General features: G+C 37.9%; 1 protein-coding gene across 2 annotated transcripts in view; it reads right to left on the bottom strand.

The window, feature by feature from the left end:
- NCOA2 (nuclear receptor coactivator 2) overlaps nt 1–27633 on the bottom strand; it is a 188770-nt gene that overhangs the window by 34618 nt on the left and 126519 nt on the right. For both annotated transcript variants that reach the window (XM_063392769.1, XM_063392760.1), the window contains exons 6-12: nt 17466–17569; nt 12504–12681; nt 10910–11095; nt 9952–10053; nt 9722–9862; nt 6309–6456; nt 2912–4181 (exon numbers count right to left, since the gene is read on the bottom strand). In XM_063392769.1, coding sequence (XP_063248839.1) covers nt 2912–4181; nt 6309–6456; nt 9722–9862; nt 9952–10053; nt 10910–11095; nt 12504–12681; nt 17466–17569 — 2129 coding nt within the window. The remainder of the gene's footprint in view (nt 1–2911; nt 4182–6308; nt 6457–9721; nt 9863–9951; nt 10054–10909; nt 11096–12503; nt 12682–17465; nt 17570–27633) is intronic.

The following is a 27633-nucleotide window of genomic DNA, read 5'->3' as shown; positions in this document are numbered from 1 at the left end:
TTTAGGCAATGAGCACTTCCTGTGGGAGACCATCTTCCAAAGCTGAAGAGTTATGATGCTAAATATTGTTAGTGATTTTATAATTGGGGTAAAGTGGTTATTTGTTTAAAGGCCTGGACTTCAGACAGTTAAACACTTACATTATTCTATATTCTCCACCATTTCCTCTCCTACTCCGTGCATGACTTCTGTTTATTCAGCTCCAGGTTTCACTGCTTTATAAGTGGGTTTTAAAGTTCTATTTACAACAAATAGGAGCAACAAAAGCCCTTCTGTCACTATCCAGCAACCTTCCATCACAAGTGACAAGACTGGCTGCTCCCTACCGTGATGCTGAGGGAGCCCTTACCACTTTATCATGACTCCTGCACTGCTTTGTGGTTTTCTGAACAAACTCAACTCCTGGACCTTTCTGTACCTCCGGTTCTCTCTCTCCTGGGAGACAAACTCTGTCTTCAGATTTTAAGAAAAGGCAATACATCCACAGCCCACACTTCAACCCCTTCAAATCCCTCCCCAACCTCAAAACATAAAACCTTAAAAAAAAAAATGAATAGACTATTCACTTTAAAAAGTTCATAATTCAGGAGATCTGATTTTCAACTGCTTGAGGTTGGCAATGCTTGTAGACACTAAAGTCTCTTTCTCGAAAGCTGGTTTTATAGTTAGTCTCATGTTTACATTTAGGGTGAGACACAACTTGCCTATGAAAAAGTAAAGCAGCTAGTTTAAACTGTCCACCTGTCAATAGGAATATCATAAAGACCAGCTTACCTCATCTGTTTTAGACACACATTAGGATAAGATAAAAAAAAAATCCTGGAGAGAATTTTTCTGTGTTTCCATCAGCAATAAAAGGAGTTTGTAGGACTAAATTGGACTAGACAACAAAGTTCTAGAGGGGACAAAACCAACTCTCTGAGAATTGGTTCGTAAGCTAAACTGTTTCTTGTGTACTCCTCAGAGATCATGAAAGGGGAAATTTTAGTTCTTTTAGAAATTTAATTTTTGGGGAATAAACCATCTGAATGCCATGATTTTGATCTATGGATGAGGGGCATAAATTTTTTGGTGATTACCAAATTTTACATTCTTGTTAAGTACCTAATACTGGAGGATTGAAGATCTCTGCTTTCAATCTAGTACTGACTTCACTGTGTAGGATCTAGGAATTAGAATCTATCAGACATTTTAAAAAATACACCATTCTTGCCAGTTCAGCTATGAATTTCTTGGTATCTGTGTTTTTCTAGCCTAATGAAATGTAAGTTCTCACAGAGAATCTAAACCCTACCTCTACAGACACTACAAAATACAGGCTTGTATTGAAAACTAAACTAACATCCAGGCTTGAGGATAAATCAGTACGAATTTCAGTGAGGAGAAATTAGTACAATTTGGCTTGGTTTCCCCTAAAGCGTGGGAAGCATTGAAAAACCACAATTGCTCCTACATAGTGGCAATAGCTGTCAAATTTTGTTGAAACAAAAGCAGCAAAGTAACCTTAGGAGTTGCCTGGATAACTGAGCATTTAACAATGCTGCATCTATACTGGAGTGGCATCTTTGGCCTCTATGTTTTGTGGTTATAACCACTGTTGAAAGAACTGCCTACGAGTTATAGACTGTCAAAAGGGCAAATAAAGAAAATAATAGTCCAATGTTGTGGCTTAGGGCTAAGAAAATGTCGTCTATCCCTCCTCAGCCTCACAATACAATACAGAAAATATAAAAAAGAATGTCTTTATACACACACAATAAAAAGAAACAATAGGTTTAAAAAATTAAACAAGCTGAAACCTAGTGTGCACGTTAGAAAATACAAATTTTTTTTTAAATTAAGGATATGGCTGTGAATGAGACACATGAACATTTGCATTGTATATGATCTGATCATGGTTTACAAACTAAGGCTTCACACACAAAGCTGCCTAGGGATTAATGACCAGCTGGGAAATTTGATAGTGTAGGACAAATCTAAGGATCATTAACTCCAGCTAGTTATAATCTTCCCAGAAAATGCTTTATACTAAAATTGATATTGTAATTACCCATTTTATAAATAATATAAACAGTAACATTGAAGTAGCAGTTTGTTTTCGCTGTGTCCCTTTTTCTTGCAAAGCTCTGAAAACTGGAGCACTCTGGGTGATGTGGACCTGGTGCTTTTGGAAAGTGAATTCTGCATGAAAGCAGTGACATAACCCTTCTCAGCATAGGTCCCAACAATACACAATGCATTATTGTGTTGGGCAGCACAGCAACAAGTAATCTTGTACAGAAAGCAAAGAAATTCTGAATGCAAAATTCAATGCAGATAACCTTGCACAAGGAGACATGATCCCTGCACTGAACGATTAATCATCTGCAGAAACTTGAGGCTGAATATAAAGAATTTTTAAGATGACAAGGAAACCCCATCAAATTCTCTAAATTGGCACAGAAGTCTATTTGCTTTGATTTTAATTTGCAGGTCAAGCATAGCACGAAGACCAGTAGTGCAAAGTTGTTATCAGTCCTTTCAAACAACTCCTGTTCTTGAGCATGAACCTGTTTTCCATGGGAGGAGTTTAGTTGCTGTGCTGGGCTAGGTCAAGGACCCATTTAGCAAGCACAACAGCAGTTCAACATCAGCCTGTGGGAAAAGCTGTCAATTAGTTAGCACTAACCAAGAGTCACGAGTATTTTCTCTTTGCCTGACTACAATCTAGGAAATGCACCCTGCATTATCCATCTCCTCCCAGCAGAGTCCGTGCTTTTACAGTGTGACCATCACAACCTCGTAACACCCACTGGGAAACTGAGCGAAGACTGGATTTCAAGACAGGTAACAGCCTCCTGAAATGCCAAGAGATGCTGCTCTTAGCAGGCCTGGGACAAGTCATTCACACACAACACAGAAATTAGCTTACCTGTTCATTAGGCTCAAAGCTTATCTCTTCCTTTTCCGTCCTCATAGCTATTAACTTTGTGCTACCGGAAGGGTCTGTCTTACTGTCCAACCGCTCCAGTTTTGGGGGTATGTCTGGTAAACCAATATCTTTAGTATCATCTTTATCTAGCAAGTAGCGAAGTAGTGCATTATTATTCTTCTTAGGACTCGCTGGCTCCTGTTTAACAGTCACCTCTGAACCAGGAGCTGTGCTACTGGACTCCTGGTTCAGTTCTTTGCCTGTGGCCTCTGCTGTGAGCTTGGCCAAATCTACAGGAGAACTACTGTCCTGCAATAGTCTGTGCAAAATTTTATGCTTCTCCTTGAGTGAGGTTCCGTGTGTTGAACCAGACCCAGGCAACCCTCCCGCAGAGTCCTTGCTAATGTCTCCCATGGTACTGGACAAAGGTGAAGGCTCCATCTGATCTGATTTGGTGGTCAGCAATTGTAAGAGCTTTGTCTGGCTTTTCCCATCGTGCAGTTTATTCTGTCCATCAGGCCTCTCGCCACTGACAACCGGCGGCATGTTGCTATCGCTGTTGTCTTTCTGTTCTCCTGAATGGCAGCTGCTCTCTGCTTGTCCAGTTGTACCTTCTGATTGCTCCCCATACATTCCAAAGCAGTCTTTAGAGTCCAGGCTTCCCATCTTGCTCAGCTGGGGAGGATTCATATTCACGGGGGAATTTTGTAAATTTCCCATTTTTAGGTCAGGTGAAGCCAACGAGGATCCTAGAGAAACGCCGTGGCCCTCGCTGAGGGCCTGAAGTGCGTTCAGGGAGCTGTTGGTGTAGTTATGGCTATTTCCTGTGCTGCTGCAGACTCCCACAGGTGAATGTAAGCTTCCTGCAGGGGAGAACTGACTGGGTGGGATGCGAGGACTTCCTGCCACTCCAGGGCTCACGCGATGCCTTGGGGAAAGCATAGAGTTTGGCTGCCCTGGGTTCATGCCGGGGCTGCTTTGTGAGGGGCTATTCATTTTTAGTGCATAGTTACTACCCTGAGGAGTGGATGCTTGTATGCTTGACACATGGTTCATTCCCCCTGAACCACCAAACCTGCCTGCTGGCATGCCCACTTGCTCCTTTGGGCCGTTTATGGCAAAATTTATATTGCTACTGATGGTCATATCCTGACCTGGGTTCCCACTGCACATGGCCTGATGGGCAGGGCTGCTGGAACTAATTGGGTTCAGTATCTTCCCCATTCCTTGTCCAGTCAAATCCTGATTCATTCCACAGACATTCTGCTCTCTATGTGGCAAGAGGAAGAAAAACAGCCTGTTAGCTACATGACAGTGGCCAACTTGCAATTACATTACAGAAAAAGAAGCAAAACCCCAAGCCTCACTTTAAAATAACACAAAACCCCTACAATCAAAAACAAATCAACAATTGGACAAAAGTGATATGCAACTCTCAACACGGCTGAACATTAACAGTATGGTTTTTCAGTACCTCATTAGAAAACAATGAAAGAGAAGAAAAACAAAATTAAACCTCACTTAAATGACAGTCATTAGAAATGCTGATAGGTTGCAATTTCAGACTCCCTTTAATGTATCTCTCCTCTACAATTTGGCAAGAGCTGGCTTCTAGAACTGAAAGAAATCTCATCTGGAACATATGACCCAACAAATACATGTTTTACGAGACAGCTGTGGACAGCTGTTTGCTGGAGTTTTGAATTTCTCTGAGTTAGCCCCACCACAAGGCTGGAGTGGGCTATTTGCCCACCAAGTTCACAGCAAAAAGAAAGTTGAAAAAGTCACATTTTTACACTGCCAGAGTATTTCAATACTGCTCCATAACAGCATGTGAGCCAAGGGAACTACTGGATACTGGTTCAGAATGAGAACAGCCTGTTAGCAATCCTGTCCTGCACAGGCATTTAGGAAAAGGGGAGAAGAAAAACAACAAACCACACACACGGGAGCTGAAACTCGTAGTTTGGAGACGTAGGCCATAAGACAGAAGAAACAGAAGACAGACACACACACACACAGAGAAGAAGCTCTTGTGAGAGCACCTGAAGGTCACTTTTCCTCTGCAGATTTTAATTAGTTTATGGGAGGATGTAATACACTTCTTACTCTGTGCTAAAATTTATATTAGGAAAATCAGACACATTCCCAAATGCTAAAAGCTACAAAAGAGACAGTCAAGTAGGTTAGGAAGGAAAAAAATGTTCTGATAAAAAAAATAAAATCAACTCTGGACTTCCAAAACCAAATACAAATGGAACATTCCTAATATGCATTCTCCATGAGACAAAACCCGTTCCTACTCGCACAGTATAAATAAGTGCAGATAAACTTTCACTTTTGCTAAAGCATGAGAAGTGAAATAATTGAAGAATACAGGGTAGTGCATCTTATTATGTATTTGTTATCACAGGTATAAAGGCAAAGGTGAAAAACATTCATTATAAAAAAAGAGGTATTTTTAAAACCTTATTACAAACACAGTAGTACCAGAACTTTGCTAAAAAAAGTGCAAGAAAAAAATATGTGTACCATTTTAAATTATTAGTGCTTGCTTTTTAAAATTTAAAATTTGGCACTTAATAAAATATTAGGTCTATTCAGCAATTCAAAGAAAACAAATTGCAGACAGCTTTTGGTCAGATCAATCTACAATTTATATAAAACAGTTTCAGTTTTAATCATGTTTAGCACTGTTTTCTTCCTCTCAAGAAAAATGATAGAGGATTCAAGGAAAATAGTATTGAAATTATAGTCAGCCAATAAAACCTGAAACAAAATATGATACAAATACACCAGGACATGCAATGACCTAATAAAAATTGTATGTTGGAGTTCTGATGTCAGTGATTACTCAACCCTGCCTTTAGCACATTATTGGCTGTACTTTTTGAAAAAAATCCCAAACTTACAGTAGTGACACTTCCTAGGATTGGACATACGAAAGCCACTAAGCCAAGTACCAGAAAAGACAAGGCATGAAGGGAACCAAAGAATCCTAGTAATCATAACTTTTTAGATTAACTAATCAGAACATAACTGTTCTTCCTTTAAGAACCAGAATCAATAACAGAAAGTGAACTACAAGAATTCCAAGTTTTCTAGATTTAATTACAGCTGGAAAGTTTCTTGTATCTACTTTGCAAAATACAGGAAATTTAAATACTAAAATTACTAAAACAGCATTGAAAATCCAGCATGCCATTTTTAAATTCTGAAATAATGTTACAGTCTTCTCCTGCTGCAAGGACTGATTTCAAAATCTCACTTTGTTTCCATGATATCAGTTCTGGGTCAACTGAAATCTATCAGCCTTAAGCAATCTATTTGCTTTGGCAACCTTGTACTTTGCACGTCTCTTAGCAGAGTGTGGATGTAAGGAAGGGGCCAGGATTACCTGTGAAGCATATGCAAGGAGATGACAAGCTGAGGTTCACTGGTCGTCTGAGAACGGATGAGCTTGCTCTTGGTTTGGGCAGAAACGATGGTGCCGTCCGACAGGGAGAAGCGATAAATGGGACTGAAGGCCAGCCCCTGCCTCAGCACTGCAGGCAAGCACAGCAACACAGTTAAACCAGTGAGACACTGCAGTACAGGTGGCTCAGCTGCTCAGCATCTGATGCTCAGCGTCCACACCGCAGATGCGGTGCTAGTTAAGCACAACAAACAAAAAGAACATTCCGAAAATAAATAGATGTGATGCATACAAAATAACAGATCACGCACGCTGTAGGGTGATCAAATGAAAATCTGTAAGGAGTGACAGCAATAGCACGAAGACACTGTGAAATGAAATGTATTTCAGGAGCAGACAGGAAGTTCTTGATGTCCATTTCACTTTTCATCAAATATGTATCTAATTCCTTTTGTTCACTTTCTCATTGTGCCATCTACATCACGATGATTTAATAAAAATGCCCTTAGTTTTTAGATCATCTGTTTCCATTAGCCTGTATATTCTTCTTCTTACTGCCTGCCTAAATTGTCTTGCAACAGTTACTCTCACTACTTCTTTTATTTTAAAAATGCATAAACTCTTACATAAGAACAATTAGAAATGAGAACTGCAAAGAGAAATTACTTCTAAAAGAGCAAATATAAAATATATACAGCTCAAAAAAATTACAAATACAATTACCTAAAACAAAACTGGGGCTCTGCTACCCTTTCTCAGCATTTCAGGCTTGGGGTTTACTTCACTGTACATATTCTGCAGCCCTTTAAGTTTTTAATGTAAATGTCAACTTCAACAAATTCAGTTCTCTAACTTCCATAGACCCCTGTGACACTTCTTTAATGAAAAATTAAAACATGGTATGGAAAAGCAAATATCCCAGACATTTATTCTACTGGTCACTCTCTGCCATCAATGAAACAAGTGTGGCCACTTACAACTTCTAGTCCAAAAGCAATCACATTACGATTGCAGATATGAGAGAAGTAAAATACTTCAAAAATTTTCATCTAATAACTTAAGGAAAAAATAGGAACAAAGCACTACAAATACACTTCATTTCCTATTTTTTTCATACATATGTATTTTCTGTGGAGTTATCTCTCTTTTTGCCTTTTTTTAAAATTTATAGTATCATGTGATCTTCATTTCATTGCTTGGCTTTTAATATTTCCTGTTGTAATGAAATGACATAGTTTTCTAAGTGTGGCCTTTATTTATCTGGTCTGCAGAGCTACCACATTTTCAGCCTTGTAAGACTGGTTACAATTGCTTTCCTTCCCTGTCCCCCACTGTTATATATTGTTCTGCAAGGTTTCAAAGTATTATCTAGGCAGTGAGAAAACAGGAAGCACAATTTAAACAACCAGAAGGGGTTTTTCAGAGTAAAAATGCAGCAGAAAACAAAAACCTACAACAGTGAAACAATACAAAACAAAATTTCACTGTTAGGTATGTCATTGTTTCAGTTTAACCTCTGGGCACCAGAAGGTCCAAAGCTCTTAACTTTAGCATATACCACATCAGGAAATTCCAGTGCTCAATGCCAACAGGATACAAGTGAAATCTCTACTTAAATCATTTTCCAAACTAATTCTTTAAGCAAACAAGAATGTTTCCATATTCCTCTTGAGGAAATGCTATTTTTTTCTGACTGTGGCCAATAAAAACTTACCATAGATTCTGCATTTTATACTGAGAGATAATTTTAAAGCATGTTTTTTACTGTTTATCAAGCTAACACTGCATTTTTTCACCCTTAATGGTGGATTACATGTAGGAGATAATTATTTTCTTTGCTTCCATTCTCAAACCACAATGACTTAAAAACTGCAAGCACAAAGATGCTACAGCCCAAGATATGACTTATTTCTCTTCTCCATACTGCAAGGCAGGGAAGCAAAACATTTCAGCCATTGCTCCTCTTCAGTGTTGCATCATTTGTAGGAAAGTAATTCCAGAGGTTTTCTTTTCACTCTTTTCACTTTGACAAGAGAAGAGCCCTCTCATTTAGACTAATTCTACAACTTACATGACGATCCTAAGCCGCAACTGCAACACGATACAGTGTAAACTCCAAAACACATATGTTTTCTCCACTTCATAGAAAGCTTAAGAGGGGACTTGTTCAGACCTTAGGACTCAGTGTAGTAGCTGCTAATTTTGTTAGGAGTAACTTGAAGAAGACTGAAATAACAAATGCTGGGATGCCATAACACATACCCCTAAATCATCTCTGGCACTGCAACTGCTCTGTAAACCCCTGGTGCAACTTTAATTGCATACTGCCTTCTTCAGTTGTGTCTGAAATCACAGCACAAGGCTGTGAACTTTTAGCACTTCTACTGTATATATCTCAAAAACTGTTATCTAAAATAACACAGCATTTCTGTGACCCCACATTTCTAAAACACCACCTGAAGATTTGAGGAAAGCAGAACATATTAAAGAATATTTAACTAATGCCTCATGACTAAAGCTCTTTTTTTGTGTGTGTATTTGGTGGAATAATTTGATATTCCAGTTACAATTCAGTACCCAAAATGACATGTCTGTTGCTTAATGACCATGGTAACTATTTGTTAGAAGCCAGCTGTAAACCCTATTCTTTAAACGTGAACCCAAAGAATGATGCTTCTGTCCTGGAAATGTTCCAGCTATTCCCAATTGGTTTTGAAATTACTTTCCCATGGACTAGATAGGGTTATTTGCTTGTATTCATTTGGGTCTGTGTTACTAGAATTAGAAGTGTAAGGGTTTTATGAAAAGTCCCCACCCAGTCATTACCACTCATGGGGACCATTCCAAAGTGCAGAACTTTCCTACTTCTTACCTGCCATAATCTTGACTGAGTAGATGTGCTTGTGGTATATCCTGTAACACTTATCAGCTAGATACAGTGCAACAATGTAGGTTTTCAAACAGTATGAGAGATGCAGCTTTGGGAATTTACCCTCCCTGTTTCTCACAGGAAATGTGACAGTAAAGGTCCATTTTTGTAGAGAAAGGGAATACAGACAATGAACCACAATGTGTGGGTTGTGGTTTTGAACAATAATGGTCAGTGACCATTTTGGTGGACTACATGCAAGGGTCCTTCTTTCCAAAATAGTTTTGACATTTTGAAGATTTGAAACACACTCCAGGATGGCACAGGTGTAACAAGAAGGCTGAAACAACCAGTGACAAGCTGAAGACCTCCCTAGAGAGCCATCAAGTGTATTAAGTAAAACAGCTTGAGAAAGGGACTGTCAGTAGCTGGTTATTGTTCCATGAGAGCACAACAAAGAGCACAGCCAAGAGTTACAAATGCAAACAGGTTAAATATATAAAGTGCTAAAAGTATAAAATCTAACCTTCTTGGTGATGCCTCTTGGCAAAAGATATTTCTCCCTCGTGCTGTGAATGGAACCTCTGAATGCATCTTCTCACCAAATCCTCCCAGCCAGGTTTCATAGCTGCTCGCATGGTACTTGTGTCCAGTGAAGTTATTTTGCCTGATATCAGACACATTAGAAAATATTGTTATCGCAATTTTCCCACTGAGGAAAAGGAAATAAAACTAAAAACTTCTATTTCACAATACCTTGAAGATCCTGGCGTGTAGTAAAGCTCTCTGATGAAGGAAGAAGTGGTCTTTCCTTCATTGGAGCTCTTCTTGCAACACAAATCAAGCAAGACTGCAAATCTTAAGAGAAAAATGTTACTTCATTTAATTTTTATGGAAAGGGAAGACTTTTGCTTCCACAAAGACTTCAAGAATACTTTTAAAAAGTTCTTTAAATCTATTTAGACAAAAAAACAGATTTTTGTACCAATTAACGCATAGACAAAACTCAGAGGATTTGTATCTTCCTACAACATTAAAGAAATCAGGAAAGGTGGATTTGTTTTCTTTCAGAAGAAAAATTAACAAGAACTCCACCACAATCCATAAGTATTGGCACATGTTTATGAATCAACCTGTAGTAGCTCAGCCGCTCAGGAGGTAAGTAATAAAAAGTAATATACTGCATGCACAAAGAGCACATTTCCTCAACACTCACCATTTTGCACCTTCTAAGCCAAATTGCTTAAACTTGCCCTGAATGCTTGATGTTCCTGAGAACTCACCTTCAAAATAACCATTTTTACTTACCTGAACACCTACAAAACAATCTGAGGAAATTTACCTGCTGAAGTAGTAAATGGTAAAGGAAATGGTGAACCACGATTGTCTTCAAATTCTAAGAATTCAAAAAATTGCCCTTTGAAACTTTCTTCCTAGTCAGCTACATTTTTCTTACAATTGCAGCAATATAAAACTAGGGTATCTCTCCTTGAGGTAAACAGAGTTTCTCTCAGTTCTCTCAGTTGGTTTAACAAATAGATGCATGCAAGTGTATACTTTCATAGCAAAGGCAAAAGTACATCTCTACAGTTAAATTTAAAAAAAAAACAACAACCAAACAAAACCTAAGAATTTTTCTGATTTTCAGGACTTAGGAGGTCACTTTATTGACTGCTCTGAAAGTGCATTAACACAAATTGGAAATGGCAATTACCTTCACCGTCCTCCTTGAAAGAATTTGGTTGAGAAACAGCAAAGCACTGCATAGTTTCGTATTTCTGATGTGCCTCCTGGTTATCATGGCCTTCCTCAGAATCAGCAAGAGGTTTTACCAGCATCCGACAATTGAAGGTATGGCTATTACGCCTAGGAGTGTCACCAGACCAAGATCCCCCATTCACTGAGCAAAAGCAAAATTGGACAGTGAGACAAACCTGGTCTGCTTATCCACAGGAAATTAATCAAGATGCTTTACAAACTGGCTGGGGAAAAAAAGCTCATTTAACAACAACATCAATTTAATTTTAATATTAAAGCCCAAACCAGCACATAACTAGGTAATTTATAAAATTAGCGGATTTTAAGAGCACTGCTAATTTGCTCAGCAAATGTAATTTTTTTTCAAGCAACTTCAAATGACATTGTAGAAAAGCAGAATAAAAAGTCTAAAAATTGGTGCATGTAAAAGTTATACAGCACAACAAAAACCTACTGGGTATATTTAGTTGATTTAGAGACTGAAAAAGATAAGGCAGTATGCAGGAACTTTCCAGTAAACTTAAAAGGTACTACTAAAAGACATGGCTGCATTGTATAAAAATCTCTGTCCAGATTAGACAGGGAAAGAAATGAAACTAATATGCACTTATAAAAACAGGAAGCAATACAATAGGGAATATACTGAAACACACAGTCACAGCTACAATGGGAAAGCCTGAACGGTTGAAACGACCTGGGTGGAGCTATAGATAAAACTAAAGCCTAACTCAGTGCTTAAGATAAGTAAAAAAAAGAAACAAAATCCTGAGATGCACAAATATAGGCACTGGACATCAGTCAGAGCGAATTAATGTTACACCACATTAGGAAATGGCAGGGTCATATTTAAATAACTCTTCACTTGCCCTCTTCAGTCATAAAGTGCAATAAATGCAGTAATATATTGACTTTATCCATTTACATTTTTGCTTCTTCAGAGTTTATAAGTACAGTAATAAAATGCTGAAGTGAATTGAGTAATATTTTTTAAATGGCTGTGAGTAAATGAGAAACTCAATATTGACTTTCTCTTTCTTTTCATCTCCTCCAAAACTCAATGACACTAAAACTAATATTAATATGAATCCAAAAATGGCTGCAACTAACAAAAACAGTTTTTGAAAGTTAAGAGTAAACATTGCTGAGAATAAAAACATTGAAATAAAAATTCTAGCGTAAGGAGTTTCTGATTTTTCTTTTTTATTCCTCCTTTCCTTGCCCATTCTTGGAACAAGCAGCCTAGACCCAGAACTAACAGAGAGTTCACATCACCAATGCTGTCTTTTAGTGATTCACTCTGGAGATCCATTAAAAAATATCAGCTAAAATGAATTACTAAGAGCAATTTTAACAAAGCAGAATTTGAAAAGAGTGGAGGATGCTTTTGAGAATAATATTAATCATTCATAGTCTATATATACATTAAAAATAAATAATGTATATGATGAAACTGTAAGTAGTGTCAGGACATTAACTTAAGTTATTGAAATGCTGACTTACAAAACCAAAGTTAAATAAATAATGGTATGATATGAGGAAAAGTTATATACCTAAAGATTTTGGCAGCAGGATTTTGACAAATTCATTGTGGTCCCCTACATGCAGGATGCTGTATATGCTTGTGTTCATCAGCTCTTCTTGATTGTACCTCAGGTACTGTGTCACATTCTCAGAAACAAACACAACATTGCCTTCTGGGTTCACTACAAAGAAGAACCCATCTAGGGCCTAAAGGGAGACAATAGCAAACAATCAGATTAACAAAATACACAGAAAATAAATACTTCATTCAGAAGACATAACTGAATCTTTCCTTCTCTCCCAGTTCTTATATTATTATCTGTAAGAGCAAAGGACACATTTCAGATTGGGCACCTAATCTTACTTATATGACACTAGTGTAAAAGCACAGAAAGGTACACACCTTGCAAAATAATGAAACCCACACATGGAAACAAGCCAAACAAAGCCACCCCAAACAAACAAAATGGGAGAGGTTGCCATCTATCTATCTGCCTGTGCATGAAGTAAGAAACTTGGACCAGAGGATGGTTCTGCTAAATCCACAGCCTGTTCCCTCCTCTACGCAATAGTGGAAGATTGATCCCAGGGAAACACCACAGGACATCCTGGCACAAGGCAAGGAAAACACTGGCAGAAAGAAAGAGTCTCTCCCCACCCCCAGCAGGGTATCTGCATAGAGATGAGGCCCCATGGAGCTGGGAATGTGAGGCATTAAAAGCAGAGAAGGGCAAAGGGAGCTGAGAGCAGCATGAGCAGTGAAGATGGGGGAGCTTTAGCCTCTGCTCCTAGGACTGCTTTCATTTTTTAAAAAAAAATTGACACCACTTTAATTCAGTCCACCCATCATCCAGGGAACAGGAATCAGATTTTCACCTCTTCAACTCAGCTTCATGGTTTTCCAAAGGACTTAAAATTTCTGTGAGGAAGTGTCTACATTAGTATTTTCTGCTGATTGGTTTCCCTTCTTATCTCTTGTGACAGTGATGACCTAGCTGCAGCATTCTCTCCAGGATATCTGCCCTACGTTATCTGAAGCCTAAGCCAAATACTATATCACTTCTACCCAATGAGGATGAAGTAAAAATTGAGTATTGGTAAGAAATTCTTATGCAAACTTCATTTTTCTTAGGCTACAAGCATGATTGCAGATGGCAGAAATATATCATACCTCTAATTTTATGTCATATGAGCAGATAAAGGGGAGGATACAGTTAAACTTAAAAGCACCAAAGCTTTTGGTTTAAGCATTCAATTAACAATCTAGACTTCTGCAGCTTTGCCTGATTTATTCACCTCTCTAAAGATTGGCAGGAAATCACTAGAAGAGTTGTTAGTTATTGTATCTCCAGGGACAGAAATAAATTAGAAAAACAGGCCACCCACAATTCATTGTGGGTCAAACCCAAGTGGATCTATACTAAATTTGAACACAGCTCACTGCAAAACAGTCTGAACAAGGAGGAGCTGCCACAGCAAGCACAAGGCATTTCTGATTTGCCCAGCTTGTATACTGTACTACTCGTGTGTTGGTCATAGCAGGCAGTTCTCAAGTCCACTGGTAACAGAGAGATGTTTAAAATATTGCACATTACTGAGCAGTTGGCAAATCCAGGCAATAAAAGAGAAGGCCAAGGATGGATTCTACTTCTGCCTAGCAGGAGGCTAAAGAGAAGGCAGAACCAGGCTCCAGGCTAGAGGTTCACAAGTGAAGGATGAGATGCAACAGTCACAGGTCGCAAGTCAGGAAACTTCATAGAGATACAAGAAAAAAAAATTCCACTGTGAAGGTGGGTCAGATAGGGGAACAGGCTGCAAAAACCCTTCCACAGAGATATTTAAACCTCAGCTGGACTCGGACCTGGGCCAGCCGTGCTACTCGGACCAGCTTGCAGTGGGAGGAAGGAAAACACAAGCTCCAGAGGTTCTTCCCAAACTAAGTTAGATAATGATTCTGCTGCAGGGGAGGGTCAGTGAAAGCACAGCACAAGCAGAACAGCTGAGTCAATGGCTGACAAATGCTTTCTTTGTTCTATTTTAAAATTACAACATATTAAAACCCACAAGTAAGTGTGTACGTGTATACTTTTCCTGACTCCCTTTAAATTAAGATAAACTGGGCCTTTATTTCTCCTGTTGTCACAAATTCTAATCTCTGACATCATTTTTTATCATTGCCTTCTTTTTGTATCTGGTAATTCTTGGTTCCTCCTGTTGATTTACTTTCTTTGTGAGCTCTGTCCTTTATGTGTACTTTCTTAACATTCATTACATTTTCCTGCTGAGTAGTATTTATTTTTAACTAACAAAGATTTACAAATCAATTAATAAATTGAGGCTCTAGTGTAATTTTCAGCATAATAATTTCAAGTATAGTAACCAGCATCTCTGCTATGTATTAGTGTCTTAGGCTGCATTTCACCACCACTTGCAGCCGGTGTAAACATGGCCTATTTGATTTGGTACTTCCTACATCACAACAACAACCTGTACTGTGTGAGGGTATGAAAAGCTGGACCACAGAGCTGAGCTGGCTGAAAACTAATTAAAGAAAAAAAAGATGCTAGCCACATCAGTCCCCAGCTGGCCAACCATAGAAGCCATGGTATTTAGAGCTGGCAGAAGGGTGTGGGTTTGGCTGAACTATCCTGCTTGGCAGCCATCCAACATTAATTCACAGGGGCTGCAAAACAAAAGCTATCACAGATGTTTATTGGAGTCCTAAGGAGAAAATTTTCAAAGGTGGAGATGGCAAGCAAGAGATTATGAGAGTTACTGGCATCCCACAATAATCTTCAGTTTTCCCAGCTGTTTCCTAGAGTGGCAACTCCTTTGGCAAAGAAGTGCTGCTCCCTCACAGCTGTTTCTTGAGTTGATCACAGACATGGCCATCTGGGCTTAGAGTAACAAAGGGCCTTATATTTCAGTCTCTCATTTCTTTCTGTTCTCTTAAGAAAATAATCTTGCAGGTAAGCAGCAGTAGGCTTTTGGGGAAGTTAGTGCACCAAGATACTTGAATATTTTAGAAGCCTCCACTTCTGCAGTAATGTGTTATTTCTGTTCCCAGATGTGAGCCACCAGAATCAAAAACTTTTCTTCAGAGCTATTGGGAAAATGGCGAACAAATAATGGACAATATGATGGAAGAGAAGTCAAGAAAACAGATATTTTAGATTATATATTGGAACAGAAAATACATTTGTGTTCTTTGAGATGTTGTCATTCGACTACTTTTCCACACTTTCTTCCTATCTACTTTATGCTTTAAGCAAGAAATATGCTAACATATTCCTCAGAGGCAGCTGCCTGATGAATTTTACTCACTTTCTTCAGCTGGAAACACTCATTATTTTGAGGATTCTTCAGTTTTATTCTTTAATAAAAACATACAATTACATTTCTAAACCAAAGCAACTAATAAACTGTTCATCAGCATTGCCATTTTTATTATTATTTGGCAGTGAGAAAGGGTAGGTTTTTTTAAGAGGTTGTATAAAAGGATTCTGTAAAGATGAAATAACTGAATTGCATTTCCTTAAGGTGATAAAGACACAAAGAAAGTATCTGTAGTCTTTCCACAGCAAATATAGAACAACTTTCAGTCCTTTTTAAGTTTCTTGGTGCAAAAGGACCATGGTTCATTAATTAAGTTCCACAATGTTTCATTGTTTATATGCAAAGGAAAAACTAAACTAAATTAAATGGAACAACAGAATAAATGGGTGATTTTGCATGTCATATTTGCTGTAATAGCCAATCACACAAGATAAGCCAGGAAAAATATAATCTTATTCTTATTTTCTGTGTGATTAAAACAGGTCCTTACAATTAAATTAATAGAAAATCAAAGATAAATTTTAACATAGCAGTGTAAGAGATGAATGCATAACCTTGTCTGACAGCAAAAACAACAACACTCAATTCAGTGAGTACATATAATAAATATTAAACTAAATAAATTGTTGCCCCCATTTTTCAAAGAACAATGCCTCCAATCTGTCTAATCTTATGTTTTGCAGTGTGAATTTGGAGCCTTTATTTTGTACGCAGTATAGAAAACTATGTCTTCATTTGACCAATTATGAAAAATAAAGCAAATATTTAAAATTGTTATACATGCATTCAGAATAATCATGAAAAAAAAGATTTTTTTTCATGATTATTCTGAATCATGAAAAAAAAATGCCAAAGCTGGTTCCTTTAGATTGATTCAGAGTTTGTGTTTTATGTTACCTAAAGTAACATTTATTCTTCCTTACAGATAATGTCTACAGCCAGAATGGGATGGGAATAAACAGTTTGCGAGTGAGTTTAAGCAGATAAAGCAGTAGTGCCAAAGGACAGTTGCACATGACATAAGGATCCCTGATAACATACCTACCCAACATTACTGCTAACACACATTTGGAAGCTAGGCTTGAATCATGCAGCCTTTTGGGGTATCAAAATAACAGCTATAGTCAGACAGAAATCTTAACTGAACAAACAAATATATATCTTGAAAATCTCTCCTAGATTACTTTCATATTCGAGAAGGAAGAGTCCTGCTCCAAGGGATGATGATAAAATGTTAAAGCAGTATAGCAATGACATCCAATTTTAGAGGAATATTATTCTCTTGTATACTACAGTACATATAAATTAATGTTTAAGTACAACAGGTCTTCCACAGCTGTTGTGGTTCAGAACAAATAAAACATGCACAAGCAGACACTCAAGACTTGCCATCAGCTGAAGCCCCTCAAACTGTCTGTGTTACAAAGAAGCAGAACTCTCTGTGCCTCTCCCTACTTCAGGTTAAGTAGAGTTTCATCACTGAGTGCAAGAGAAATAAATATGCTGCCTGCTCTTTCATGACATAATTCCAAGTAGCCAGGATGGCTTGTCTCTCTTAACCATTCCTTTACAGCGACCTCTGACTACACCTCTTCATCTCACTCATTCCATGAGGAGCAGAACTGCCCTAAATACAGGGATTTTGTGCTCTTTACCTCAAGCATCATTGGTCCAAGTGCATCCTTGTCGATGACACTCTGACCTGTAGATGATACGTCTGCTTTTTGCACTTCATCTTCATTAGCTGCTGCTGCTTTTTCTGCAAGAGAGAAAACGATGTGTTAAGCGACAGTGGACTGATCTCTGATACACCAAGAGCCCACAGAGCATTGAGAAAAGCTGTGAAACGCTTACAGTGCAACACTTTTGAAAATGAGATTAGACACTCTCCCATAATGATTCAACGGAGGCATAACCCGCCTATTTGCTTCTCAGTTTTCAGGTCTTATGACACAAATGAAATAATTTCTCATGTTTCTCTGCTAGACATTTTACCAAACTACAGAGACTAACATTGGGCAAAGACAGGTGCTCTTTATGAAGGTGCAGTGAGCAAAAACCAGGATCAAAGTGTAGAAGAAGACTGAGCATGCAAAGCTTACAGCTGCAGAGCTTTTCCACCGCTATATTTAGAAGGAAAAACATAAGTCCACAGTTTCAGTACTGAGAAACAGTGGCCTCAGTTCTGTTCCCATGTCTCCACCCACATTCTTACTATCACGTAATTTTCATACCACCTTATTTACCAATATGTTATTAGAACTACATAACATTTCAAGTGCTGCATTTGAAAATTACAGGCAAGAAAACAATGATTTCAGGCTCCTGGAAGGTAATGCCATACATTAAAATGTGTTGTATACAGCATCATAGGTTATACTCAACTCCAAATGTAAGGGATACTCAGAGAACTTTCAGACCTGGTGGGGCTATAATTCCAATTGATCAAGTGTATGAAGTGTACTAATTTTTCTATTTCAAGAATATTTTTGTTTAAGGATGCATTAATAAAAGTAATACAACTACTATGTGAAATACATGTTCTGATTTTACATTGCAAATTAATGAAACAAGTTATTTTCTGTTGTTAGTTCTATACTTCAATAATTATACTATTTTTCAGGCAGCAGTTATGTAAAAGCTAGGGCCATCCTGCAATCTAGAATATTAAAAATAATTCGAAATTTCTTATTTTTTAGTATGATGCAATAGATTATTTTACTAAACATGAGAACACACTGAAATTATAACAAGAATTTATGTCTTCAACAATAAACTGGACGAACATTCATTGTAGGAATTACTGAAAGTACCATGTGTGGATGGAACAAAGGGCCTTTGGAAAATCACCGTTAGTGAAAATTAAAGCATCAGTCATGCAAATTGAAATGTATCTAAGTGTACAGCATTTTCCACTATCTGTAGGTCTGCAATAATGCAGGTAAAGTTCTTCTGAACTTTCCCTGGCATAGGTTTTTAAGGTCAGTGTGAATATGTTCTGCTCAGACATAAAGCACTGCTTTTGCCAAGCCCTGGGTGTTCTCCTGTCAGCGATCACCCGCTGGCAATAAGGCTTTGGTCACTTGGGCTGGCTCATCCTAGACTTCTATGATTCCTTGCCTTCATGAAGACTCACACAAATCTGAGCTGTCTTCTTAGGTGTTATACACTACATAACACCATTGTGAATAAAGATTTAGCAAATTGCTCTGAAGATGGAGTCGCAGCTAACAGACTAATTTTAAATCACTATGATTAGCATAATCTGATAGAAACAAATTCACTAGAAATAACTATTAGCATGTCCTCTGCCACTTGAATTCACAAGGACATAAAATTAGTATTTCTGGTTTAAACTAGGGATGAGATTTTATTTTTTTTTCCTAGCCTTTCTTATTTTGGCAAAAAGCAGAAATTAGGTGTAAAAGAAAAAACAACTGAACAATCCTTCCCATGCGACAACACCGCAGAGTTGGCATTATATGATGATACGAAACTGAAAACATGTTCTAAAAATTCTAAAAGAACCCTAAAAATAGAGTTGAGCTTTTAATAAAGTCAGTGATGATATCTGTTTCCCATCTGTTCCTGCTAGCATAAAGTGATCTCTATTTTCACACTGCAAAATATTAGAGTGGACAGAGATACCAGCTTCTTGCTCTCATTCGACCACTGGTTCAGCCATTGATACCATCCTGATTATGGGACAACATGGGATTATTCTCCATGAGCCAGAAACGGAGGGGCTGCAGATATGATCCAACAATAGTGTGCAAGCACATTAATTACCGTTTCCTCATGTCACCAGTGTACAGACTACATCTACTGATTATTTTTCATATAATACGAAATATTTGCTGCTGTTTTTTTCACTCTTACGACCATGGAGTTTATACAAACCACCCATAACATCGATAAAAACAATTATTTTCTTTCATGCACACTGATGAGATTTTATACAAAGGAAAAAGAGGAAATTTTAAATCAATATAATAGTAATCAACACAGAAGCTGCAATACCAGGTCTGACCAAGGATCTCTCAAACCTCACATCCAGTTCCTGAGCTTTCCTCTCCACTTCCCTGTTTTCTCCATTTTGATTGTTTAACTCCTGACTGCTTCTGCTTCATCACCAGCTTTCCCTCACAACCATTTGCCTTCTTCACTTTCTTTTCCTTTTTACACTCTGCTCTTCAGAGGGCCCAAAATCTTTGTGGAATCAATAAACTCAGTGCTTTCTCAAGGAAAAAGTGTAACGAATGGAGAAAATATGGAAATGCTATTTATACTCAAACGCTACCTACCAGCTTTTCCCATGGATGGTGACAACGTACACTGTACTCACTACTCATGAACTTTGGCTAGGCACTCTGAAAAGCAGTATAAATCACAAGTGCTCCAAAATGATGGACTTCCTAATTGGATTGGTAAAGTAATTGGGTAAGAATTCAAGTAGCTGGAGAGCTTAGAAGAGGATACACATCCAGGCCACAAGCCACACTTAAATTTAAGTGGCATTATATAAGAAACCTAGGCCTCAGACAGCCTCTGAGCAGGACCAGCTGTAATTTACGTCACTGCTATAAACAAGCAGCTACTAATAATGTTCAGCTATGCAATAAATTATCCATTTTTGACTGAATTACAAAGCCCCTCGTGTAGACTTTATCAGCACACGCAAGAGGAGTGAGCGTGAATCCCGTCAGCAGCGTCGTCCTGATGGTCAGTCATGGGGAATGTCTTGAAATGCAAATCCTTCCCTCAGCAATACAGAATGTGGGGCTAATTGACAACAAAAATTTGTGGCAGGAAGGCTGGAAAAAGCCAGTGATTGTTACACGAATTTCTAATGCTAACAAAATAATGCATTATCACAAGTCAGTATTCTTCATTTTTCTTAATAGTTCCAGCTTCTGGTGTAAAGTAATGGTGCAAAAATGTGAAGTTTACTTCCCCTTTTTTACTTCTATCTTTTTTTAAGTTCACAACAGCCCAACAAAGAAATCAAAAGCACAGAGAATTTATAATTTCTACACTAGATTAATGATCTTTGAACGTCAAGGCTTAGGAAAATAGCTGTAAAGGCCCAACCTTGCAAAGCCTCTCAGAACCCTGTTTTTCCAGCCCCACGAGAACTGTTGGTGTTACCCTCTGACTAACCACAGCCACTAGATTTTGCCACTGCAGCCACATGGAGAGTGGGAGCTGGTTCCCTGACCTCCCAGTGATGCCTCCTGCTAGAACAGTGATGGCCCTGTTAATGTCAGCCAAGTGGTACCAGGCTTCCTACAGGCACAGTGGCCAAAGAGCAGCAGAAAACGAGTGTGGAAGAGAAATACAGCCTTTTGCTGCCAGAAAAAGTGAGCAGGATGGAAAGGGGCTTCCCCTGGCTTCACCTCCATACAGGGAATTCTGCACCAGAGAGGGAGCATTGGATTAGAAATCAGCGCCATCCTTATGAATATGGCTACCAGGGATCAAGCATATTTTATCTGAATTACAGTAGTATAAACTTCACGCACATGAAATAATTATTAGCTCTGCTCAATTAAGAGTTTAGCCTAGAGAGAGAAAAAAATTTAAATAAAATACAAGTACCCCTGAGAGACATACTACAAAGAATATATACATCCAATTATCTAGTATTTTAGTGATGTGTGTAATTTAGACTTTAAACTGTGGGTATGTTTACAATTGCATAAGCAGTATTATACTAAAATACATATTAATATTTTCAATTGGGCATCTTCCTAGTGATCATAAACAGTATTTACTTTTCAATTTAATATATAGAATAAAGAAGGGGAAAAAAAAACCCAAAATATTTTCTGATGAATTATGAGTGGGAAGCCTCAAGCTTTATTCAAAGCCCATTCCAGATTCTGAAAGCAAGCCTTTGTGAAATCACATTAGTTTAACAGAAATTCATAACTCAGAGAAGCAGAAGCCAAAAGCAATAGTTGGAAGTCTCCTGCTACATTTTAACTTAGCAAGCCTTCTTGGTTTTCCATCCTTCCAACTCAAGCTATGTCAGTTCTCTCTGCATTTCTGACAGCAGACTCTGAAGTGTTACTGATGGGCATCACCTCCTCTTGGTTGTGTTTCAAACCCTACTTTCCTACAGGTGGGCAGGCAGGACCAGCTGAACCACTCAAAAAGCTCTCTTTGTCTGTATTCAAGCTCTGCTCCAACTTCCTTAAGGTAACTCGCTACAGAAATATTTTCCTCCTCGTGCTCTCTGCAAAACCAAAATGCATTTTTGAATTAAAAGAGTAAAACTTAGCCTCTGCAGGAATTTCAAAAAGATGAAGTGTAATTTGAAAGAGAAAATTTGTATCAACACAGATTTAGCTTATTTTTCATTGGACCAACATTTAAGGTTCTTCACAGAACAAGAGGAGCAAAAAAGAGATGCTGGTGAAATGCTGGACAAGGAAGAACCAGTGCTCTAAAAACCACCAAAGAAAAAGGTCAAGAAAAAAAAAAAAAACCAACCAAAAAACACCCCTGTACCAACCCCTGTAACAGGTAAATTCAAGTTTATTATCCAATACTTTCACAGATTTGGAAATCTGGGACACCTATACAAACCAATAGGTTTGTCAGATGCTCTATATATAATTCTTGCTCTTTGTAATTTTCTGGACTTGCTACTGAAATGCCACATTTACCTCAAATTGCAGGTGCTTTTTTGTACAATAGGTAAAAAATACAAACAAAGAGATTTGTAACAGTGACACTAGAAAGCTCAACTCTGCACTTTTGAAAAAAAATCATACTAATCAAGATCCTTACAACAGTAACAGGAACATCACTTGAAAGTGAATGTGAAAGCTATACAAAGTTTAAACATGCAATTTAATTTGATGCTGGGTTATCTTGAAAACAACTTATTTTCTCCATTTTTGTGCATATTAGCCAACTACTTTTGTCTTGCCTAATTCATATACCTAGTTTGCCCTGCATGATCCTTCAGAATTGCTGTCCAGAAATAACATCCAAACAACCAAGAAAACTGCAGAAGTATCTAACTGTCCAAAGATAAGGGTAGACACAGTACTAAAAACTAATGCTAACATATAATAGAAAGTACACTTAGCAAAGGCTATATTTTAGCTGACCTTACAGTTTTGAGTATTAGATTAAATAACATTTCAAATATTAGATGTAATAACATCTGTGTATGACTATTGCTAAGTAATTGTATTGACTGTGGTAATGGAGAAGAGATTTTTAACATGAATAGGGCTGTACAGAAAGTGCCTTCAAATGTATCAACTTGAATAAAACACAGAAGAGAAAAAACCCTCCAAAATTGTATTTGGTAACGTGAGTAGTTCTGGATCACTACACATGATGAAGTAAAGCAGTGAGGAACGTGCAAGTTATTTTGATGCTTGGTTAACCACAGGGAAAGCAGCTCTGCCTTGTAGCTGTGTAATTCAAAGCACTACGATCCATGGCTCACTTGAAACTTGATATCCCCATGCACGTTCTTAGCCAGCTCCCATTGCCTCAATACAAGTTGTTTTTATTCCCTGAAAGCAAGCAATTTTTCAAAACACCAGTGCCTAAGAAACAGCAACTATTTCAGCAATCAATTTTAAGACCAGCTTATCCCATCCTTGTGAATAAAGTTAGCTACTATTTTAGGGAAGTGATTATATAGTGAGGTTGCTCTTTCATCACACAACACACATCTGTCCAGAGTAAAGAAGCTCTTAGATTCTTGAATACATATTTTCCCCCAGAAACTATAGATCAAGTCTTACAGGAAAAACTATGCAACATCTCAGGAAGGTTTTAGGAGGTAAAACAAGGGAGAATTATGCATCTGCACCGAACTAAAATTAGAAAAGCTGCCATATGGCTCTGTGAAGCCAGCAGCACGTTCTTATTCATTAGGAAGCATTCTGCTAACATAAAAACACAAGGCCTTCCTGTGCTCTCCAAATGTGTTTATCTTTTCAACATTAATGCATGATATATCATCAGGCTGCTGAAATCTCCTGCAGTGCATATTAAAAAAGCACAGCTGCACTTTTTCTCAGCACTCAGTTTATTCACTGCGAGCACAGCTTTGCCCACCTCCCCGACACAGCCCTCTCGTCAGCCCGGCTCCCCTCGGCCTGGAAAGGGCTGCACTCCCACTGCACGCTCGCCTGCCCAACTCATCTCCCCATCTCCTGCTCTGCTCATCACACCCACATGGCTTAGCTTCATATTTACTACTGCTGGTGGAGGCACAGTTAAATGGCAAATGACCCTAGGGCTTCAGCTAAAAGCCCTTGGAAAGCTGTGAGCAAAACTACTTGTTCAGGAGTAGCAGCACTTACAACGCTGCAATTTCTTTTTTCCAGTGCAAGCTGCTCCAACTGGTGCAGCTGCTCTCCTATCCCACACATACCTGTCCCACCTTCCCATGGTAAAGAAGCATCACTAAGGCACTAACTCTACGGAAAGCTTCACATTCTCACAAAACCATCAAATATAGGTGAGCATTCGGGAGCTTTACAAGCTTTGAGTGAAGTACTGCCCTTAGAAAATTCAGTAACAGTAGCCAGCATATAAAATTTTCATGGACACCGAAAGGAAAACAAGCACTGAAAACCCAGGATGGATTTAGGAACAGCAACAAATGGAAGTAATAACACCTAAAATTAATACTAGTTTTGTCTCTTAATAATTTTGACATTTCGCCATCATTCTTTTCTTGTACAAGTCAGCATTTTTGTCACTCAATACACCTTCTGTAAGAAGTACTGCCTGAGAAATAATTGCCCCCAGCTCAGTTAAACTGGAACAAGGACAAAAATAATGAAATTCAACTTACCAAGGATAATATTTAACTGCTGGAGAGAAAGAAGCCTATTATCTCTGTATGTATTTTTTGCTAAATACTTTAATAAGCATTTTACTACCTTTTCCTTGGTTTCTTCCTCCCTCTCCTTTCCTCTTCCTGTTTGATGTCATCAACATCTATGACCTCTTTTCCTTATTATTATTACAAAACTCAGTGATCTGCTTCTTGGAAGTGAGGAAGATGGGCAGCAGTGGAAGTGTCCACTCCTTCCTGCCCTGGCCCCAGGACCCAGGTGTCTCCAAGCCCCATGAGCTGGAGTACTGCAGTGCTGCACTCCTGGCACACTACTCAGAGCACCAAGGCAGAATCCCATCCATAAATACAGTGAAATAACTTCTATGAAGATTGCTAACTCTTGGATATAACAGTGAAAGCTAAAAGTGATGTTATTCACAGAAACAGTATTATTTACAGAACTTCATACCTACTATCTGTAGATTTATCTACTTAATGCAGTGGGCAAGAGATTAGGTTAACTGGTACTATTTCAGAAGGCCCCCAGTCTTTGGTAAGTTAAAGACTGGGCACTGAAGTAAAATGCAAAATTACAACACTCCTGCTGCTCCTGCTCAAGTGAAGACTAAAGTGTCCTGTCCAGGACCCCAAATCCTCAATGGCTGGATCCATCCCCAGCACACAATAAAAATATCAAACAATGCAGCATAATAATAATAATAATATAATGGTTATATTATTTCTAGTATTTTTTATTTATCAGTAAAGACACTGAAGGACAATTGCTATATCTAAGACATAAACTAAGACTGAAAGGACCCCTGAATCCAGAAACTATTTCTCACCCCACACTTCATTTAAACTTGTGGCAATGTGTCAAATTACCATAGTGTAAGTGGAAAGTTGTTTTTCATTTCTAGAACATGGAATTAAGCTTCCATCATGACCATCACCTGTTGAATCCCTGGACATGCTGCAACATTAATATTTTCCACTAGCTTTTCGAAAAGTTGGAAAGGAATATAACTGGGTATAGCTTTACTCCTGCAAAACTTTTAGACAGGTCTTATTACTAAAATATTTGAGTATGTTGAACATACGCTTTTATATGAAACGAAAGGTTGTGCTTAACTTGCAATCAGAAAAATTAAACGTATATGTATGTATTCCTGTTTTAAAGTATTTTTTCCCCAAAAAGACCACCAACACTATCTTTCCAGTGCATACTAACTGATTAGAGAAATATCTAAATAAATTAAGCACCAAAGGTGCCCTGTCCAGGAAATTTCCTTATCAAAAGGCCAAATCCCAGATGACGCTGAGAATTTATAATTTTCACCAATTTTCAAATGCATTTTTAAATACAGGAGTATGGGGCTCTGTTTTTGCATTTACATTTCCTAAGAATGTCTAGTAACCAGTATAATCACAAATATCTGATTGATTACAGTGTAATTTATAGTATTTAATAAATGCCTAAAATACAGTACTCAAACAATAAAGAGTACACGTGTTAGATTAAGTATATTGGCTGTCAGTGCCTTATCCCAAAATACACTCAATTTAATCAGTCACTTATTATTCTGTGCTAGAATCAGATAAGCAGATTCAAATATATGTATCTGTAGCTGTATACACAAACACATCCAGGAAACAGTTTTGCATCTGTTGCTATTTACATGATTTCAAAACACTCACGTAAACTACTCAACTGTGCACGACAGCAAATGCCACACAGCCATCAGCATTGACTTAAAATCTGTTACATTAATATGGCTGCATTTCAGAAGAAAGAGCCAAGCTCACTGACCTCTGCACTGAAATATTAGATACAAATATTTGGCATCACTTCGTTTAACAAAGTAATTATTTTCTTTGGTATGTACTGAATTAGGACAGAAATTTTTACTGTGTTTTTTGGCATTTGCAATTTTATAAGTGTTAGATATTTACCTAATGAGTAACCTCATCTTATTTTGATAATTCATCTCTCAAAACAATACTAATATGGATGTCTAAATGGTGGGAGTCCAATGCTCTTTAACATTTTGGCTGAGCTAATGTTTTCAAAGACAAGAAACATGGCAGAATCTGATAATTTTGTTCAAAACAGGGCTCCACCATGGTTGCAGAAATAATATATTGCTCTTACAAATGTTAACAGCCCTCCAATTGGTTCTCTGACCTGTAAAAACACAGGCCAGATTTTGAAAATAAAGATATAAGGGTTAACACTCTTTAGACTAGAATCTGCAGATGCAGTTGCCAAACTAATTAAACTTATAGGTTTCCAAAACTTAGGCCAAAATAACATACTAGAAAAGAGTATTCATCTAGCCAGACTCTGTTTGAAGCCTAACTCTTCTGTACTCAACCAGCTGTTAAAAGGAAACAGATGACTCCCTTTATTCGAATGCCACATCGCCGTGATTACAAAATATCTGTCTTATTTTAAGATGCTGATAATAAATCTTTGTGACACACCAGATCATCCACAACAACAGGCAAAGATCTTTTTGCTTTTATAAATTGCCATTGACAACTGCATAAGTTTTCAAGAGATCTAATGCAGTCCACAAAAAAGAAATATGATGGATCATGGGCTCCCTATGAGCCCATGAAAAGAAGTTTCCATAATAAAGCGTAGGCCAAAATGGAGTACAGATAATTGAAGACAGCTAAAGAAGAACAGAAACAGGTTTAATTTAATGTGTCCATGTTAGCATGGATTACAGGGCTCCTACTGTTTCTAATAGTCCAGATTATGGTAGATAAATCTTTAGCAAAAAAGCTCTAAATCATTAAGGACAAGTAAACTTTTCTTCTATAACAGCCCAGTATTCAGAAATAGAAGCTTGGGCCCCTCTTCTTACTTGTCTAACCCACCATCACAGGCCTCAGCCAAATTTTCAAGGCAATTTAGAAACAGAAACTTTTCTATTACTGCAGGGAAAGCAGATGGAAAAACAAAACCTTCTTAGAAGAAACTGTTTATTTCTGCATGT

Source organism: Prinia subflava, chromosome 1 (genome assembly GCF_021018805.1).
Source record: "Prinia subflava isolate CZ2003 ecotype Zambia chromosome 1, Cam_Psub_1.2, whole genome shotgun sequence".
Lineage (NCBI taxonomy): Eukaryota > Metazoa > Chordata > Aves > Passeriformes > Cisticolidae > Prinia > Prinia subflava.
The sequence above is the reverse complement of the archived record's forward strand: the minus strand, read 5'-3'. Positions and strand labels throughout refer to the sequence as shown.